Genomic DNA, 14,395 nt, shown 5'->3' with positions numbered 1-14,395 from the left:
AATATAATTACACAATCTACTACAAAATAAGAATACATTACTTTAGAAGTTGAATTCAAATATGACTGGATGAATGAGATCATTGAAAAACTATGTTGATTTCTGCCATTCAAGGATCACATAGAAATCTTTGTGACTTCGAGAGTATACTTAATCAAGCTAAGAGACTCTATATCACGAAAGAACACCAATCATATACTCTAAGATAATTAACTATACTTAGAGTAAAGATAAGTAAGGAGATGATAGTATTCACAAAATTCACACAAATTAAAATATTGCATATCCATTAATAAAGTCATTCTTTTGAGCTAAGTATGAATGGTCACACTTCGCTATAAGACTTTATTAGTCTAGAAATGGATTTTGGATTTGGATATTGGAACATTATAAAAACAAATATTAGATAATGTTATGATATATTGGGATATTGTCATCACATTAATACTGTCACACCTAGAAATTTCATGTCAAACCAAGTCCAAGGGTCTTTGTATATGCAAGTATTTTAGCTATGATACAACTATGATATAAGATGGAAGTGTTGGATTAGTGTCTAAGTCCATAGCTATAATTGTTATGTACTTGACCCGAGAGTAGCATGGTCCATTTGGGTTTCATGGCACCGAAACAATCTGAAGGATAGATAATTGAGAAGAGGTCATTTATGATTTATTAATATATTATAAGTTCTAATATATTAATATGAAATCATATTATTTAATTAGTAATGATAAAGAATTAGTTTGGAATAAATTTTGTGATCAAAAGAGACTAATTAAATATATGGGGATTGATTATGTAAATCATTCATTCTTATAATATGGGCTTGTGATCCATAGTTCCTTATTTTGGGCTAAACCCATGTGGTGAACCATGGATGATCCATGGAGGTTTAAACCAGTGGAGAATGAGGAATATGAAAAGTCATGCACATTAGGGTTTGCATGGTGTAACCATAATAAAACTACACCATATAAGAACCCCTCTCGCTCATGAAATTGGCACTAGTGGAAACACAAGAGGGAAAGCCGATTTTATGAGTGCTAGTGACACCTTCTCAAGTTCCTCAGTTTGTTGGTGGTTTTGTGTGATTCAATTTGAGGTGTAACACTTGGGCACTAAGGTCTTAAAGGTCCAAGGCTTCAACTACACTAAAAGGTATGTCATCTAAGCTTGTATTTCATGTTGTTGATACTCCATTGTATGCTAGTTAGGATGGTGCTTTGGAATATTGAATGTATGCATGTATAATAGAGAAAACATAGATCCAAAGCATCTAGGGTTGCATGTACACCATAGGAGTGTTAAAATGCTCAAAACCCTTCAGTGGTATCAAAGCCTAGGGTTGTTTTCAATTATACTTGAAGCTACTTGTTGTTTAAGCTTGAAAAAAAATCGATTTTTTGCTGTTCTGGATAGTGGAATCGCCAAGTCCAAGTACAAAACTAACCAACTCCCCAAGTTTTTTCATTCAATTGACGAGTTGGTGCTCCAGAATGCAGATTTTCGAGGTTTTTAGCTAGAGTTGGACTAGGATCATTATCCCAAGCTGTTTTTGAACTTATAAACCTATTTTTGATGTGGTAATGGTCATGTTAATCCAATTTAAAAGATAATTGTCAAAGTTTCATGTTTTGTATTAGTATATATGGTTAAGCTAATTATATGAAATTTGTTTGATATGAATTGTCTTGTTCTTATGAGTTTTATTTAGATCAAAGACAAATTGATTGTTTTTGTAAGTTACAATTTTTGATCTAAGTGTTTTGATGAATTCCATAACTTGTCCGCAAGTTATGGAAAATGAAAAGTTTTCTTTTAAAGAGATCATTAAACTTATATGTTATGAACTTGAAGAGTATTTTTCCATAAATGTTTTTATGAACTCCATAACTTGTCCTCAAGTTATGGAATGTCAAGAGTCTTTTCATAAAACCTATACTAAACTTATAAGTTATGGATTCCAAAGGTTTTTTTAATAGTTCAAAAGTTTCCCTCAAGTTTAGGAATTTGTAAATGTAGAGTCTTCTTTTGACACATTTAGTTCCAAACCCTAGAATTTTAAAAGTTTAAAATTCAACCCTTATACTATTATAATATTATAGGTTATATATATATATATATATATATATATATATATATATATGTGTGTGTGTGTGTGTGTGTGTGTGTATGTATAAGAGTAAAAGTCAGTCTTACTGTTAGTATGCCTAATTTACGTAGTCGGTCTATAAGGGGGTATAAGATTATTGCCTATAAAATGGCAGTTTAATGGGTGTCCACTCTCACCCACCGCTTCCTTGACTAGTGGAGGGTCGTTAGCCGAACGGGTAGGATAGGACACTAATTCTCCTTGCATTAAAAGTATAATGATAAATATAAAGTAACTAATCATTTATTAAATTGTCAATCTTAGTTACTTAGGAAAATGTGAATATGGTGCTAACCCATGAAATTGCACTTTGCACCTTGTTAAGACGGTAGTGGAGCGTGTGTGGTTAATCGACACACTAACCTGGACTGACAGTGTGTGGCAAAGGGTAGCTTGATGTTAATCATAGATCAATGGAGCGTGTGTGGTTAACCGACACATTGATTAGGTGGTTGTAACATTGGGTGTACCAAGCTAATTTGCATGGTTATTCACACCTTGTTTGTGATCCTCGACATCCCAGTCACAAACATGAAGGGCACAATCGAGATTTAAAAATGCCATTGAAAGTTTCAATGAATCTCAAAGGATCTAGGAATTTCAATTCACTTAAAACCTAAAATTATTTTTCGGTTTTTCATGGTGGAAATTGGTAAATCATCATTTACCAACCTTCAAATATTTTGCAAATTGGATTACGGCATCCCACTTCCAAATTGTAAAATATTGTGTTGGGTCCTAGCCTTAATATTTTATTTGGGTGTTATATTAAGGACTTAAATCAACTAACTTGAATTTCTCCCATTGTAGATGTCTAGTTCAGACAACTATGGTCTTCTTAAATCTTTTGGACTAATCTTTCCTCTTGAAGATGATGTTCCACGGTTGGATCGTGGAAGTCACACTTCACTTCCTCTACCTCCTCCAAAATAATTCTCCTTGACCTAAAAGCTCAAAGACTTGAAAAGTTCAAGGTCACTTAAGCCCTACTTGCAATGAAACATGAAGATGGAAGACCTGTGTGTACTCACGTCTTGGAGATAAAGTCACAAATTGAAAGTCTGAGAGTATTGGGTGTCGAAGTCTCGAGGAAGTTAGCTGTTAAATGGGTTCTTCAATCACTTCCTGAGTCATATAGCGGGTTCATTAAGGACTACTATGTGATAAACCATGACATGACCCTTATTGATCTTTCCTATATGCATGTTGCTGCTCAATCGACAATGATTTAGCGTACTAGAAAAGCAAATTTGATTGGAAGATCTACTCCCCAAACTTCCATGGACATTGACAATGGAAAGATTGGAAGTCCAGAAAAGATTTCTCTTTCTAAGGAAAGAGAAAGGCTAAGTCTGAGATTGTCCCGTGTACCATTCCCAAAGAGTCTATATGTTTCAATTACTAAGAGAAGGGTAATTGGTTGCGAAGCGGACCTGACTACCTAAAAGATCTGAGAGAAGATAGAATCAAAAAGTTTAACTCTACTTTAGGTAAGTCCACTATCTAACTCTATTAAGTTACTAATTAATGATTCTTAATACATGATGTGACTAGGTTGCTTTTTGATGTTTTTTTAGGATCGTGCAAACAAAATGAAGCTTAAATTAAGAGCATGCTTAATCTGATCGCGAAGATGGATTTCAATCGCATGGTTCGAAGATCGGATTTTAGAGCTGCTGCTTAGGAGTTATGATAGACTACTAGGAAATATGTAATAACATAGTTTTCATTAGTAATTGCATTGTAAGGAAAAAATTTCCGCATTTTATAAATAAATAAAATTTTATTTTTTATTTTTATCTTATATATTATAATGAAATTTGTGAAAAATTGATATTTTTATGTTTCTATGTTAGCAATATGAATTTGATTCTTTCGTTTGTGGCAGTGTCGAGTATTTGCCAAATAAGGAAAGATTCTCATCACCCAAGATTCAGTTGGATAGAAACTTGGAATCATGCAAGTTGTATTGTATGATAAATGAGAATTTTCATTTTTGGTAAATTAAGACAAATTCCTTGTTCACATGTATATGTGAGTCAAGTGAAGGACTAGGGGATAGGGTACACTGGATGTGTGCTGGTCAAGATCCGCCACAAAGATCGATAAGACTATTCGTCATGATTTACTAAAAGTTTAGTAAATATGTTTATACTTACAAGTTTAATTATAATTCTGAAACATTGGAAAAGTTTCAATGTATGACAGAACGAATGAGAAGAATCAAATTAGGCAGAAAGATAAAATGTTCTCCAATCTGAAAAGATGGGAGAGTACTTAAGTATCGTGTTATATGATCATCTTAATGATTATGGAAAATCGTATCACAATTGATCCTCTAAGGACATCTTAGTGCATTCGTATGGCTAAGAAGAGGAACCATAAATTGTTGAAATGGTTAAATCAAAACGTTCCAAAAACAAGTCTTAGAGTCATGCTCCAAGATTGTAATTTGAGTGATATAATCTTAAGGAAGATTTAAAACACTTATCAAATGTAGAGTAAAATGTTTTCTACTCTTGTACATTTGAAATTGGTAAGTTGTGATGTTTTGGTTAAAACAAAGACCAACTAAGACCAATTGTGTGAAGTGTTTATGCTGATAAGAATCCACACTAACTCTTGAATATTTGTTTTGTCAAGGAATGATTCTTGACAAGAGAATATTATATGTCAAGAGGTCAGTGGGAGTCTTAAAGGTCTTGAAAGTGTCAAGAACTAATCAAGAATATAAAGCCTATTGATTATCACTAGCACACGACTTGAGGCTTGTAACCTATCGTGTTGACATATTCTTATTTCTATGCACATTCCTGCTAAAAGTTGACTATGCATATGAGTTTTATGAGTTCTCAATTGTTTTCATAACAACTTGGAAGACATGGTAGACCCTTGTGCTACCAGGTGGTAAGAAATTAAGATTGAACAGGTTCAATCCATATGAGTTTGGATTCGTCACTAACCTTGTCTTTTGATAATGGTTTGACAAATTCACATGGATAGGAACACATACACCATAAAATCTAAGTGTCATAAGGTTTCTCTCCAATTTATGAAAATAATGGTGAGGAAACGCTTTCACTAAGTAGATTTTAAGATAGCAATTGTGATATTTGCATTTTCAAATTCGATTATGATTACAGCATCCCTTTTCATAATTCGAATTGTGAGAAATGGAAAATGGTCTAAACATTTGAGACTTATTGCTATAAGTTCTTAAATTATTTTGACACACATGTGAGCTATCTAAGGAAATGTGTGTGAGTTTGAGAAGCCTAGATAAAATATTATCAAAGCATCTCATGTCAGAAATCTAAACTTTGGTAATGAAAGTCAATAAAGTATTGATTTCTAGAAGTCCAGCTGATTTCTGACTACATGTTAAAGCTAGTGGGAGCATAAGTGCTACACTAGTAAGATAATAATTATTATGCTAGAGGGAGCGTAATCAGTTATGGTAAATGTGGCAAGTTAGCGATGTTAATTATAGAAAACAAAACTATCAATTTGCAAGTTGCAGAGTTTGAAAACTTGTTTTGCTATAATTAAGGGAGGAAATTATACATCATTTCAATTCTAAAAGCTTAGATTGAGATTTTAATCACGTTTAGTCAAATATATATATATGAATGTTATGTTGGAATGGTTCCACATAAGGAAATTCTATATACGGAAATATTAATTACATTCTCAAAATTTGATTATGATTACGACATCCCTCTTCATAATCAAAATTCTAAGAACATGGCAAATAGAAATATTATAGCAAAAGACTGATCAACTATCATGTATTTATGTTAGACATTATGAATAGTGTCCTATATGCTTCTGGTATAAGATCGATTTCATATGCTATAATATTCTCGTGTTCTAAATTTTTCCAAATTCCTAGGGCATAAAGAGGGAAAAAGGAATAGAACTGGATATGACTAAGTGGTTAAACAACTGTTAAGGACAATCTAAGTTTCGCCAATGATTGGTCGCTTAAGGATAGTTGGAAGTATAGTATTGGATGGACCATATTGACATTATTATGAATAGACAGGAGCCTATTAATAAAGAGTTATCGTATGGAAAATATGGAATGTTTCCATATTGGTAGTTGAAGAATATATGACAAAGTTAGAAACTTTTATGCAAGAAGGATGTTCAAAGGAATGTATTTTGAATTTGAGACTTCATTTCCATAAAATTGTCCTGTAACAATCTCCAAATGAATATTTTGTAATATCTTTGGTCAAGTCTCTGTGACTTTTGGTACCTAGACATTACAAAAGAATCATTGCATGATAGTTTAGAATCTAACACTTTCTAGCAGTGACAAGAATTTGGAACTCTTACACTTGCAATAAGGGTTTGGAATTGTGAAGTGAGCATCATTGAAATATTTTTTTAATTGATCTATTTCACAATGTAAGGACCATAGGCAAACTTAGTATGCATGCTTGAAGCATGGCATAACTATTTTTTAGATAAACATAATGTGCATGCTTGGAGCATGACATAACTATTGTTTTAATTCAAGTATTAAGTTGATTAATCGAAACATTATACAATGAATAATGTGCAATCAATATGGTGATTAAATAAAAGGTGTTTTATTTATATTCATAAGTTCTGAGACCATATTGGATTCGATTATTATTGTGTTTCACTTTGCATGTTTTGACTTCCGAAATAACTAGGTTATTCAAACCATCCACAGTCAATCATTATTTGGATGTAGGTATTGAGGTAAGTCTATCATGAATGGGTCTGTAGTTTGTCTAGGACAAAGTGGCTGCAGTGTTCATGAGTACTCCTGGAATAAGATTCGTGTATTGGATTCAACCCACGCTCATTTAAATCACTTCATGGATTTTATCATGAGTGATAATGAGACGATAATATATTATATTCTTCAAATAGAGACATGTGAGTTTTAGTTGCGAGTCGGTTGCACATTGACATATGTAAACACACCAGTAATTTGGATGTTATAACACATATCGTTGTGTGTAATTTGATGAGTAAGTACAAACGAGCATTTGGGTCAAAGTTTATCCGTTCCTTTTACCCCATGTAGATAAAAGCGATATTTGTGGGCCCCTCGATGATTTAGTGACGACACCAGACCTGGAATGATTTGATTTGTTCAATTAGGTGATCAAAGTTTTGTTGTAGTATAATGGTAAGTATTCCCGCTTGTCACGCGGGTGACGTGGGTTCGATCCCCGGTAATGGCGCCAAAACTTAGTGGGATGTCAAGTCCACCAAGCAAATTACACCCTTTGTTTGCAAATAAAACGTAATATAATGGTAAAAATGGGTATCGATCCATGGGGAAATGGTTGTATTAAATCACCAATGCATGCTAATAGAACTAGTGTAACTAAACTAACTAACTACAATTAAACTAAGGGGGGGGGGGGGGTTGTTGTGATTGCTTGAAAACTAAAAGACTTGAATAACTAAAAACTTTGTAATTAAGCAAGATGATGAGATGCTAAAAAATTGATGAGAATTGGTTAACCAAGACAATTCAACATAATGAATATTTGTGTGTTTATCATTAGAATTTAACATGAAGCTTATCATTCATCCCAAATTGGTTATAGCAATCATGAAGCATGATATGCCAAGATTCCTCATAAGTAGTATAGAGGCTGGGAAAGCCCACAACACACCTTCTTAATCAAAATCAAATATCTAATTGAAGCAATTGAACCCAAGAAGATGATTAGCCTTAAGAATGAAGGAATCCCCAATTCCTAGAGGATGTCAATGCTAGGTATAAAGGAGCTATGATTCGTAAGATAGAGATGATTTCTACCATCATAAAGCTCTTGTTCTAAGTAAATTCAATGATTCAATGTAAAACCAAAGAAATAAACCAACAATTGCACATTCAAGTACCAAGCTCATGATTAAAGTATCAAACAAGCATAAGAAATATGAACTAGAGTCATAAACATAAGATAAGTGATAAATAAACAAGAATCCTTCAAAAACCCACAAACATTTAAAGGTTTTAGCCAAAGTTAACCAAAATAAAGAGTTTAGCCACTCATGTTAATAGAATAACAATCACAAAAGTCTAATTGCATACAGAAACTACCAATAACTTGGAAAGATGAAAAGAAATGAGTCTCAAGCTCTAAAATCACCTTCTTCTGGTCTCCAATGGTGTAAAATCGAAGTTATGGTTAATAGATCTGATCCCCCAAGGTAATGGCAAGCCAAATGACCAAAATGCCCAAAACTGGGCAGTTGCACGAGTACCCGCACGACGGAAATTCCACCCGCGCAAGTGTTGCTGGAATGCAATTAGCTCATTTTTCCTCCACTAACCATCCAACTACCAAAGATTCCCTTTGTTCCCTCCATATCCCACATGATTCAAATTAACCAATCATCTTTTAGCTTCAAATATGGATGTTCCAAGCCCAAATTAACAATCCATGATCCATTTTCACAAGCCCACTTCATCCAAATCTTTAGCCTTTTTAAGCCTAAATCTCCTTTAATGGATCCGCAAAGCCCAATAATGCCTCGGAAGCCCACAAAGCCCATTTCCAAGCTAAACCATAACCGCAACAAGCTCCAAACCCTGCAAAATACCTCATGCAACAAAAAAAGTCCCCGATATGATCCATAATAAAGAAAATAAATAAAATACAATGCAATCATAATAAAAAGAGCTAAAATACTAAAAGAAACTAATAAAAATAAGGAAATAAAATAACCTATCATATGAGCCCATCCCACACCCTCGAAATGAAACCACCTCGATATCTCTCTCGTGCAAAAGCTCTCTCTTTCTTAATGCGTTTAGTAGCATTGTTCATGACTTTGTTTGTTTCCTTTGGACCACTTGGAACAACACACATCAGCAATGCTACATTCTCCCTTAGATAGCCCTTCATCTTCCTTAGTTTCTCCTTCTTTCTATCTCTCCTCTCCCATCTCGTTTCTCTCTTTATGCTTTCCATACATTAATCCCACTAGAAAGGTGTACATAGGGTTTTTATGGTGTAGGATGGGCGCATACGAGCCGTCCAGAAACATATTAATGAATAACAAGGGGTATGACAGTTTCTTTGATCATCTTGAAGGTTATAACAATTTTAAAGTTAAGTTTATTTTGAAAAAAACATTTTGGGTCAAAACTGAAAAAAAAAAAAAAAAATACAAAATATAGGAACTTTTATGAAACAAAAATATTCAATTTACCTATTAGTGATCTGCTAGGGTCTAAAATGACAAGTAACATATAAAAGTTAGGTATTTTTCAAAAAAAAAGGTCTAATCAAAATATAAGGTCTTTTATGAATTTTTTAATTAAGTCTCTCTCTCTCTCTCTCTCTATATATATATATATATATATATATATATATATATATATATATATATATATATATATATATATATATAATTTTGACTTCCAGGAAGTGATGTCATCAAAAATTGTCATGTCATTATGCTATGGCAGCACCATGTCATCAAAGACCGACACATCACCATGCCACTTTAGCTGAAACTCGGTTGACCGATCAAATGGTCAACATTGAAATAAATTGAATAATATCATGTCAAAATCAAAATTTTATGAAAACGTAGTGTCTTTATTATGAGAAAAAATAACATTGTCTTAAAAGCGAATTTTCATGAAGACTTAGTATCTTTTGTGGAATTCGCATGAAAGATAGTAATTTTTTAAACAAAAGGGCTTCGTAAGCAGAGAAACCGGTAGCCCAACATCCTTTAACCAAGGTTGTAAAAATCGTTCGATGGTAACTTAATGGTCGATTTGGGTCAAGAGATTAATCGGTTTGGCAAAAATTAACCGGAGACCCTAAATTACTAATAAAGTTATTTTAAAACTTAATATATCTTAAGAAAATTAGTATTTGAAAATTTAAAATTTTTAACATTTTAAATTATGAAATATTTTGTATAATGTTTGAAAATTTGAATATTTAAAAATTTAAAATTTTGAAATTGTGTAAAATTTGGTGTAATATTTGAAAATTTTAAATTTTAAATTTTTTTCTGTCTACGAGCCCCAAGGACCGCCTAGTATTGATGAGCCTGAGTTTGACCGATTGATCAATTTCTGTCAAACACATTTATTCGTAATTGGTTGCAGACCACCAAATGATTAATTCCGATTAATTGGCTGCCAAGATCGATTTCTGCAACATTGTGTTTAACAAAATCTTCAAACTCTAAATGATGAAGCCACGAATTGTAAAATTCAAAAGGCGTAGGACTGAAATCTTGAGTAGCCTTCTTGCTAGAGTTCACGTTAATGGTATTGATTTTTCGTTGTAAAAAAAGATAATGTAAATTAATAAAGAAATCAAATTATGAGCAATATAGTAATTTTAGATCAAATACAAGATAACATATAAAAACAAAATGAAACTGACTTTAATTACCATAACTGCAATAAACTGAAAGCATTAGAACAAGTCATGTAACATAATGCATAACTTAAAATAAATTAAATTACCATTTAAGAAAAAAAAACATGGACCATTTATGTAATTTACTCATTTATTTATTGAAAGTCGACATAGAAAGCGATTAAACAACAACGTAGATTGACCAAGTGGTACTATGGCACTGACAATCGATCATATACCTAATTAGGACGAGCAAAACAAAAAACAAATAATTGGAAAGGAAACTTTAGAAAGAAAAGAAAACTCCAAAGACAGATTAAGTAACCATGGTTGAGTTAACAAACCCAATCAAGAGCCTATCACTATATATACAAAGCACGACCCATGCAATCCTTATCAGTTCTCACCACACATCTAAGTTAAGGTTTAATTGCACAAGTCTCAACAAAAAAAAAAAAAAAAAAAAAAATGAAAATCTTTGTTTGGGCAAACTTCTTTCTTCTAATTCCTTGCTTTGTAGTAGCCGTTTACAATCTTTATCTCTCACTTCTCTTTTTTCTTTCTCTTGTATCTCTCTACCCCTTCTTTGCTAACGTATGGTTAGTCCCTGGTGGGTTTGCATGGAGAAACCCTAATTTAAACCCAAGTAAGATCCCTGGTCCAGTTGGCTGGCCATTCCTAGGGATCTTACCTGAAATGGGTTCTCATGCCCATCGTAAACTGGCCTCTATGGCAAGCTCAATGGGTGCAACTCGTCTTATGGCGTTTAGCCTTGGTTCAGTTCGTGTGGTAATTACTAGTCACCCTGAGACTGCGAAGGAGCTCTTGTGCGGCAGCGCCTTTTCAGATCGTCCTGTAAAGGAATCAGCTAGTTTGTTGATGTTTGAGCGAGCCATTGGGTTCGCACCATCTGGGAAGTATTGGAGACATCTAAGGAAGATTGTAGCACAGCACATGTTCTCTCCTAAAAGGGTTTTAAGCCTCCAGTGTCTTCGACAAAGTGTGTGCGACGAAATGATGGATAAAGTGTTCGACGAGATGAATAAGAAAAAGAGTGTGGAGTTAAGAGGGATATTCCAAAAAGGTTCTCTGAAAAATGTTATGGAGAGCGTGTTCGGGAGTGGATTAGGGTTTGACAAAGAAGAAGAATTAGGGTTTATGGTGAAAGAAGGGTATGAGTTGATAGGTGAATTTCAGTGGGGCGATTATTTTCCAATTAAGGTTTTGGATTTCACTGGGGTCAAGAGGAGGTGTCATAAGCTGACTTTGAAAGTCAAAAGTCTTGTAGGTCAAATTGTTGAGGAAAGAAAAAGAGACGATGGAGGTATTAACAATGGGAAGAATGACTTTCTTAGTGTATTACTGTGTCTGCCTAAACAGGATCAACTCACCGATGCTGATATGGTGGCTGTTCTGTGGGTAAGTCTCTCTCTCTCTCTCTCTCTCTCTCTCTCTCTCTCTCTCTCTCTCTCTCTCTCTCTCTCTCTCTCTCTCTCTCTCTCTCTCTCTCTCATGTGCATAACATGAAACAACTACCCGTAACTATTTTTTTGTGAACATGCAAAGATCACACATGACTTGGTAAATCACTAGCTAGCCAGCCATACACATTAGGTTAAAAGATAACCCATTTTATGGAAATTCAAGATCTAAACAGCTTACTCATATAGTACATGTGTATGCTTAATTTTGATTTTATACGACATCATTTTATTTAAGATTTTCATAACGAAACCGAATATATATACCAGATGAAATAGCTATAGATAAACAATGAATTTTAACATCCTTTAAAAGGAAAAATGAGGGTGTATTTAATGTTGAAGATATTTTTAGATGGGTGCTGTCCCTAAATAAATTAAGAGTTTAATACATATCTTTCAGATATTTTCGCATAACTTTTGCCAACAGAATGTAAAAGCCATCAACCATTTATTAATTAAGTAATTGTTTAGCTAGATACAGTAAAAAGGTAAAATAACTCAAAACTTATGCTTATTTTGGTCAAAAAGTAAGGTTGGTAGAGTTGAAAATACTCTGAATCAATCATCATGACGCATCTATCGACAAATTAATTGGTACTAGGTTTCATAGGCATTATATATATATATATATATATATATATATATATATATATATATATATATATATATATATATATATATATGTATATTAATGAAGACAAGTAAATTTAATGAAGACATACATTATACAAGAAAGACCACATTAATTAACACATGTTATTATGCTGCAAAACAAGTATTAGGCATGTAAATTAAAGTGATTATTGTGTGTATGCATTGTCGTTACAAAAATTTCATAATAAACTTTTATTGGTACGTAATTATATAATAGGAAATGATCTTTCGAGGAGTTGATACAGTTGCTATCCTTCTGGAATGGATCATGGCAAGAATGGTTATGCACCAAGACATTCAAGCAAAGGCTCAAGAAGAGATTGAGGAGCACGTAGGCAACCACAGACCCGTTGAAGACTCTGATATCCCGAATCTTGTTTATGTTCAAGCCATAGTGAAAGAGGTCCTTCGGTTGCACCCTCCGGGACCTTTACTTTCTTGGGCTCGCCTTGCGACTCATGATGTCCAGTTAGGTAAGTTCTTTGTGCCAGCAGGGACTACTGCAATGGTTAACATGTGGGCAATCACACATGATCCTTCCATATGGAAAAACCCATGGGATTTCAATCCCGAAAGGTTCATGGAAGAGGACTTTCCGATCATGGGTTCGGACCTTAGGCTTGCACCATTTGGTTCAGGTCGTAGGGTTTGCCCTGGAAAGTCGCTTGGGCTTGCCACAGTTCATTTGTGGCTTGCACGACTTCTCCAACAATACAAGTGGCTTCCAATTCCATCCACAAAAGTTGACCTCTCAGAGTGTCTTAAGCTCTCTCTTGAGCTACAGACACCACTGACCTGTCGTGCACTTGTACGATAGAACTCTTTTTTTATGTGCACCTTCGATGATGATTTTACATGTTAATTGTACTATTATAAGGAAAAAAGTTCCTTTAAATAGTAATTAAATAAGTTACATGCTACGTGCCTTGGTACTAGCCGTCACATAGCTAGGTCCACTTCGCGCTTTGGCATCTCTATCCTTGAACCTGTATCTGTACATGTCCTTCAATAACTAGAAGTTCGTTCCAAGTTAGACGATTAATCAGTGTATCAGTTATATGGTTTATCGTTACAATGTATCCACCTACACTTCGAATGTCTTTTGTGTGTTGTCCAAAGAAATGATATTTAAAATTATTTCAGAAAATGATAATGTGTTTGAGGATTTAGAAGGAAAAAAGTAAATGAGATTATTTATTTATTTGTTATTATTTTTTTTTATAAAAAGTAAGAACTAGCTAAGGAGGGCGTGTCTTTCCTCTATACGTTCTTTCTATATTGATTGCAAGTACGTACTTTTATGATTTATATTAGATCTTTGTCCTTACTAATTGATTCTATTAAATAAAAAACAAACATTTTTCTCATTTGTAATTCATTAGTTTTTAAATATATTTATAGATTGGGCTCTGAATTGCTTATCATTTAACCTATAATTAAGACATTTTTTCGTTTATGGATTTCGAAGGGTTTTTTTTTTTTTTTTTTTTTTTTTTTAATGTAACTTCTAATAAGAAACAAGTTTGCTGAAAAAGTAGAAAGAATTTGAATTCTTCAAATTCTATTAAATTCCTTCTTTAAAGAAAATTTTCATTTTCCATTGGTAAATTACAAAGATTTTAGAATTAATTTCTTATATTTTATTGTAAAGATAAAAATGTCATATCACATTTCTTTTATTTTAGCCAAAAATCAACAAATTAAAACATATTATC

The 14,395-nt window shown here is 33.2% G+C and overlaps 1 protein-coding gene across 1 annotated transcript; it reads left to right on the top strand.

Annotated features, from left to right (window-relative positions):
• The first annotated feature begins 10,940 nt into the window (after positions 1-10,940).
• LOC145041054 (cytochrome P450 78A5-like) lies at positions 10,941-13,780 on the top strand. Its single transcript, XM_078988963.1, has 2 exons — positions 10,941-11,961; positions 12,898-13,780. Exons 1-2 carry the CDS (start codon positions 11,011-11,013, stop codon positions 13,495-13,497), a joined length of 1,551 nt encoding a protein of 516 aa, XP_078845089.1. The 5' UTR covers positions 10,941-11,010; the 3' UTR covers positions 13,498-13,780.
• The last annotated feature ends 615 nt before the right edge of the window (positions 13,781-14,395 follow it).

Source organism: Lactuca saligna, chromosome 4 (assembly GCF_052625555.1).
Source record: "Lactuca saligna cultivar CGN05327 chromosome 4, ASM5262555v1, whole genome shotgun sequence".
NCBI classification, from domain to species: Eukaryota; Viridiplantae; Streptophyta; class Magnoliopsida; order Asterales; family Asteraceae; genus Lactuca; species Lactuca saligna.
Note: the sequence above shows the minus strand (reverse complement) of the source record. Positions and strands in the feature narration are given on the sequence as shown.

Bases quoted from the DNA above. Each gene is read 5' to 3' on its own strand.
- LOC145041054 (XM_078988963.1), top strand. From the start codon at position 11,011: ATGAAAATCTTTGTTTGGGCAAACTTCTTTCTTCTAATTCCTTGCTTT. The intron at 11,962-12,897 runs GTAAGTCTCTCT...ATTATATAATAG, and splicing joins ATATGGTGGCTGTTCTGTGG to GAAATGATCTTTCGAGGAGT.